The following is a 6,417-nucleotide window of genomic DNA, read 5'->3' on the forward strand; positions in this document are numbered from 1 at the left end:
AAACAAGTGGTCTCCTCCCAGGAGGGGGTCAGTGTGGCCCAGACCTGGAGGGTAGGGTAGTAGCGGGGGCGCTGGGAGCTGGGGGCTGAGATGTGAGCTGGAGGCGGGGGAAGGGGCCTGAGGAGGGCCGTGAGGGTGGAGGCTGCGGGGTTAGGGGCCGGGGTCCTGATGGGGAGCAGGTGGAGCGCTCCTTGGCGTCCCTGAGGGGACACCTCCCCTGTGGCTGATCCTTCTGCCGGGTCCGAAGATCCCTGATGCCAGATGCTTGGTCTCTGATGGCGGCAGGGCTCCGGGATCCCTTTTGCCCTGCCGCCCCCCTTCAAGGTCCTCCCCTCAGCCCCCCTCCCACCCCCACCCCGGTCCCCGGGCCTGGGCTGCTGCTGGCGGCTCCCGCTGCTGGGGCTGCCTGCTTTCCCGGTCACCTGGGTCCCGGAGCTCTGCTCTCCGGCCGCGCTCTCCTCAACAAAAACCTCCCCCCTCCACACCCCCCTCCCCACTCCCACCTCCTTTCCCCTGACAGCAGTGATGTCAGTCTCAGGGGTGGAATACAAATTCCGTACCCTGGAGAGGGACGCACAATCCGGACCGGAGCCACGCCCTCTTTCTCTCTCCTTCCTCCCCGGCTCCCTTCCCGCCCCCAGAAGAGCAGCTGGGCCTGTTGATAATAACCCTTCCCCCATCTTACTCCCCAATCACGAGTTGGGCAAGGCGCTAAGATGGAGAATTTATAGAGGAGCCCTAAGGTGGGGTCCATTGTTCCGGGGGCTGGAGCTGTCCCCGGTGCTGAAAGAGAAGACCCGGGAGAGGGGAGCAGGGGGCGGAGGACGGGGCAGCCGGCATCTGGGGAGATCAAGAGTGGGGAGCCAAGGATAGAAACCAGGGGAAAGAAAATGGCAAACGGACAGTTGGGCCGGATGGGCGGTGGGGGCGGAGGGAGAAGTGGCTGGGGAGGGAAGCAGGTCGCAGAGCTGGGGGGAAGGGCAGAAGGGACCCAGAGAGAGGAAATGGAAAGGGGGGCGGGCGAGGGGAGAGCGGGCTGAGATGAACGCAGAGACAGAACTGTATGTTTTCCAGAAAAGGACTCAAGGAAAACTGTATCTTGCTGGCATTTGCCGACACCCCCTTCTCTCCCTCTGGGGGGTTTGTGTGTATAAGTGCGTGGGCAGCGAGGCGGAGGCGGTGGCGAGGGCGGGAGCTCTCACTTGTAAGCTCCTTGCAGACCAGGACACCGTTTAATTCGGCATTTTACCGTTCGCAGCGTCTTGCTCATACGTAGTATGTGCTTAACATATTTCTCGAATAAGCGATCGATGCAAAGAACCTCCGACAAGAGTAGATTGTTGATTCCACAGCCGCCAGGCTGCTCTGAGGGCCGAGGAAACCCAATGACGCCTCTTTGCTCCGCCCTCCCTTAGGCTCCTTCAGTGGGGTTCTCTGATTGTCAGGTAGCAAAGGGGTGGGGGGACCTCACTTGGGGGGCTTTGCTCCCCTAAACAACTATACTTCTATGGATGATCGGGTTGCTCCGTCATCTCGAGGGAGCCGGGCTCCTCCATGCACTGGATCCACTCCCAGCTCCCCGCCCCCCCCCTCCCATCGCAGGGAGCATCTGCTGACACCAAGGATCCTGGAGCCGGCAGCACCTTGCCATCAGGTGCTCGCGACAGGGGCTGCGACCTGTTGTGGAGCACCTTGCGGCCCGTCATTCCTTTCTTCCCCCCAGAGTGGGGCTGGCGCCTCTGAAACATGTCCCAACTGAATCCCAACAGCCCCGTCCTCAGAGCACGTGATGGCAGTGCCAGGGAATCGAGAACAAACACATCTGGAAAGTAACTTTTCACTCACCTCCCCCACCCCCACTGCGTCTCATCTGATCTCGGTATTTATGGAGATGCTAAACAGATCACGCCCTCTGAGGATGGAGCCTAGGAAGACCCCCACGGCCCTGTTGATCTCATTACTCTGTGTCTTGTCAGCATATCTGCCGCCCTACTGCTCATTTAGGCTCGGGGCTAATCATATTAATTGAAATATTAAACATTTACAAAAATGAATTATAACGGACTCCCCTTGCTTCTCCTCCCAGTCAGCAACTGGAGCGTCAGCTCCAGGTGGCCTAATGCCTCTGATCCTTCTCCTAGTTTGTGGTCCCCAGATGGGAGGTTTCATTCTGAGAGGAGAGGCAGGGTTTACGGGAGAAGAGGTGGGAGCTCTTGGCAGGCCCTCCTTGCTGGGCGACTGTGGGCACGTCTCTGTTTTCCTTTGGGCTGTGGGGGAGGGAGCCCTGTGAGGTAAAGACTGGGGGATCCCTTATGACTCAGAGGCCCATTCTGGGGAGCTGCTCCCCAGGACGAAATGAGGCTTCAAAGCCCTAGTTGCTCCAAGGTTCTTTCTCTGCCCACCACCCCCAAATTCACCGTCCTTTTTTGTTCCCCTGCACCCCGTGCTAAGCTGCCCTATATACAAGATTTTTGACTTTATAAAGGGGGAACTCACTCCCGACTTTAGATTCTTAGGAAATGAGAAATGCCAAATAATATTTTTCAGAAAGGGCAAAATGTGGTGGTAGTCTGCATGGGCAGAGTGGCTGGTCACCAAACACCTGCTGGCCTAACTGAAAACAGAGTGAGGACATCTGCAGCAGGATCTAGAAAAGAATCGATTATATAACCTTCCTTCTCTCAGGTAGCTTCTGTCTCAAAGGGAGAGGTAAGACAGGCCAACACAATGTGCAATCGTGAGGACTGACATGCTGTTAAGGCAAGAAAGGCCTCTCCCATTTGCACACGCAGGTATTTGGGATTTGGGCCATGGGAAGTGACCAGTCAAGAAAGGCTTGATTGATTCCCAAAGCGCAAGAAGATTATAGAATGGCAGAAAGAGGACATGAATTATTTTATGCATGAGGTGGGGCTGGAGAGCATGGTGCATGCATATCCAGGTGTGTGTGTGCGTGGGTAGATTTGCCAGTCCAGACTAGTACTATTTAATACAATGTAAGCCATATGTATAATTAAAAATGTTCTGGTAGCCACATTAAAAAATAAGAAGAAACAAGTGAAAATACTTTTAATAATATATTTTACTTAACCGATCTATCCCAAAATACTATTTAATGTGCTTATATGATAGTCAAAATATTCAACGTGTCAATATGAAGATTATTAATGAGATATTTTACATTCTTTTTTATAGTAAGTCTTCGAAATCCAGTCTGTATTTTATAGTTACAGCACATCTGACACAGCAACTTTTCAAGGTCTCAGTAGCCACAGGTGGCTTGTGGTGACCATACTGGATGATGTAGCTCTGGAGGTTCCATCACTGTCTTCTCTGGGGGGGCAGGGGGTGGAGGGGTGGGAAGAGACAGGTCTTGGCCAACAGAAACTATCACCATTGGTTAACCTCTGCTCCTGCCTGAGAAAATTACTTCTGACCGATGGCAGCTTATCTACGTCTCACTCTATTAACTCTCTCTCCTAAAAAACAGACAACCAACCAAAATGATTTCTGGCCTGGGCGGAGTTCCTGGAAGAAAACCTGTGGCCCACCGTCTAATCTGCCTCTTGTGGGTTTTTCCTGGCTTGGGAATTGCCAACATTTTCACTTCTTTTCCTCAGTCTTTGGGGAGAAGGATAGAAGCAGACCCCCAAGAGACCCCTCCCAGGCCATGGGCTAATGCAGGGCTTGCTTCTCAGGTTCCTTCCTTGCTCCTTGGCAGTTGTTCACCAGCCTGAAAAGACAGCCTCACTTTGGGGCTCCTTTCGCCGCCTTCCTGAAGGCCTCTGCTGGGCACGACTCGTGGGGGTTGCACATGCTCAGACAGGCTCCGGCTCTTTCCAGGCCCCTATTTTCGGCTCTCCAGCTGCATGTTTTGCTTTCCCACCTAGTTAGACCCTAGAAGGGCACGTCTGGAAGATGGCCTGCCTTTCCCTCCCTCACTCGACTGGGAATGGCAGCCACCGTTGGGAACTTCGCAGGAGCAAGTTAATCTGCACGAGAAAGTCAGCCCATGAGGGGAAACGTCTGGAAGGATGACACGGTCCTTTCCAGCATCTTTAGTCTGAGAACAGTTCTCAATTTGCAGAAGTGGGTTCAGGCCCATCCTATGTGGTGCTTTCACATTGTTTTAAGAATTCAAGACTTCGAGGTCAAGGGTCAAGAAGAAGGACTCATTCCATACGCAATCAAGCCACGAAATCAGTCCCCGGGTCTGGGGAAGGAGACTCAGTAGAGACCTCCCGGGTTTACTCCTCCGCTGCTGCTCGTGGCTTCTTCCCTCTGTGCCTTTCGGCTGCCGGAGGGGGCCGGGCTCGGGGCGGGGCCAGTCTGAGGGGGCGGGACCGACCGGGGGCGGGGTCATCTTGGGGCGGGGCCTGGACCGGTCTGGGGGTGGGGCCAACCTTGGGGGCGGAGCCGAGCTTCTCAGGCGCGCGGCCCGTCGCCTTGACGACCGCGACAAGATGGCGACGCTGCAGGGCGGGCTGCTGGAGTCGGACCCTGGGGCGCTGAGCCCTGCGCAGCTGGAGCAGCTGCGCGACCTCAAGGTGGGTGCGCCCCCGCCCCCGTCCCCACCACAGGGCTGCGCCCCCAGGGTCAGGGCCCGGACGGGAGGAGGGCCCCGAGAGCAGGGAGCCTGTTCCAGTTAGAGGGGCGGAAGGCTCGGGACGAGACCCCCGGCAGACCCCTGAACAGAGCCGCTGCAGGAGCCTCAATGTGCAGGAAGAACTAAAACAGGGATCTGGGCAGAGAAATGCACCGAAATCACTTCCAGATACGTTAACTGAGACACAAACCAGAACGTGCCGACGATGGAGACCCGTCCTTAGTTAAGGCCCTTGAGCCCGAGCAGGGAGCAGCTTGAAGATGCTGATCTGGGGGAAGACAGAGGGCTTGTCCCTTCAGACACCCTGGGAGAAGACCCGGGTGGATGCTCACGTCGTCGCCCTAGCCCTTCGCACCTCCAGGGCTGGAATTCTGAAGTCCGCCTCATGGGGCGTGACCTTTGCTCTTTGCCTCCAGATTCAGACTCGGATTGCCAATGAAAAGTACCTGAGGACCCACAAAGAAGTGGAGTTGCTCATAAGTGGCTTCTTCAGGTAGGTGGTCTTCCAGACTGGCTTTGAGCTACTCGTGGAAGGTTCGACCAGATCTTGGCGATACCTCAGTGTGTGTGACTCCTTTCAACGCTTCCGACTGCTCCCTGTAGGGTTCTCAGGTTGAATTTTTTTTCCAACCCTGGGATTTGGGACGCCTAGGGTTTCCTTGAGTTATCCCTAGACATTTCTTTCAGTTATGCCTAAATTCTCAAAAATATTAATATTTATTCGCTGTAGTTGTAAGGATAAGTGTCATACCTTAATGCACTTGGAAGAAGGAATTGGGCCTTGAGAGACTCTCCAGGTAGCCATTGGGTGTAGAACATTACTCACCATCAGAAGCACTTAACAAGAGCACTAGAACTTTGAAAAAATTCAGGTGTCTGGCCTTTCCCTGCCCGAGAACGGAGTTCTAGAAAGACGCAGAGTTGGGAGCCACGCCCCTGTGTGTCTGGGGGACAAGGCCACTTTCTGGCAGAGCCTGGGGCATGTTTTCCCTTTCTGGGCTGCCTTGCAGTGTGGCATTTGTCTGAATTGAAGAATCTTCTAATGGGATGAAAGGCAAAGAATTTAGGGGAAAGAAAATCTTGGAGCAGCAAAATACCGTTCACCTACAGACCCGCAGGCAAGCTTTAAAAACGAACGACGTCCATCTGCAGGCCCCGCCTTGGTTTCCCACGTCAGCGTTTACCGCACCGTGATGCCTTCCATTTCCCTCCCTGGACCGAAGCGCTCAGCCGGCGGAGCCATTTGCATCCCCGGTGCCCACGCGGCGATGGCACCGCCGTGCACGTTTTCTGATCCAGTGGCTCTGCAAAGATAGCTTGTTGTCACTTCCATTTCAGAGGGGAGAAAAGTTCAGCTTCGAGGGGAGAAGTGGACGATCCAGGACCCGAACCCCTGGTCGCTCCATCTGGCGGGGTTGTGAGCTGGGGAGTGGGGTGGGGGCTCCTCCTTCTCGTCAAAAGCAGACCTGGAGGGGTGTCTTCTTTTCCAGGCCGTCGTGTTTTTCCTGAGTGTCACTGTTCTTTATATTTGAGCCATTTCTCCCAGGGGCAGCAGGTTCTCAGGGGGCAGGCGGGGAAGGAGAGAGAGAAAGCCAAAACCTGCCTGTGAAGGTTGGTTTTATTGGGGCCAGTGGTCAGGCTTGAGCAAAAGTCAGTTTAGGGGGTCCTCCGTCGAAGTCGGCTCTGGGGATCAGGCCATTGCTTCTTGCATCTTTCCTTCCAAACGGAAATGAAGGATGACGACCTGTCCTGGGCAGCCTGGATCTGCGTTAGCAATGTTTCCAGCAGGGAGCTTGAAGATAGATGTAAAA

The 6,417-nt window shown here is 54.9% G+C and overlaps 1 protein-coding gene across 2 annotated transcripts in view; it reads left to right on the forward strand.

Annotated features, from left to right (window-relative positions):
• Window positions 1–4,422: 4,422 nt before the first annotated feature.
• RIIAD1 (regulatory subunit of type II PKA R-subunit (RIIa) domain containing 1) overlaps window positions 4,423–6,417 on the forward strand; it is a 7,342-nt gene continuing 5,347 nt past the window's right edge. The window contains exons 1-2 of one of the 2 annotated variants that reach the window (XM_011377680.2): window positions 4,423–4,547; window positions 5,023–5,099. In XM_011377680.2, the coding sequence (XP_011375982.1) occupies window positions 4,464–4,547; window positions 5,023–5,099 (161 nt within the window). In that variant the 5' untranslated portion in view covers window positions 4,423–4,463. The other variant, XM_011377679.2, reaches the window with a different exon arrangement.

This window comes from Pteropus vampyrus, unplaced genomic scaffold (genome assembly GCF_000151845.1).
Source record: "Pteropus vampyrus isolate Shadow unplaced genomic scaffold, Pvam_2.0 Scaffold319, whole genome shotgun sequence".
Lineage (NCBI taxonomy): Eukaryota > Metazoa > Chordata > Mammalia > Chiroptera > Pteropodidae > Pteropus > Pteropus vampyrus.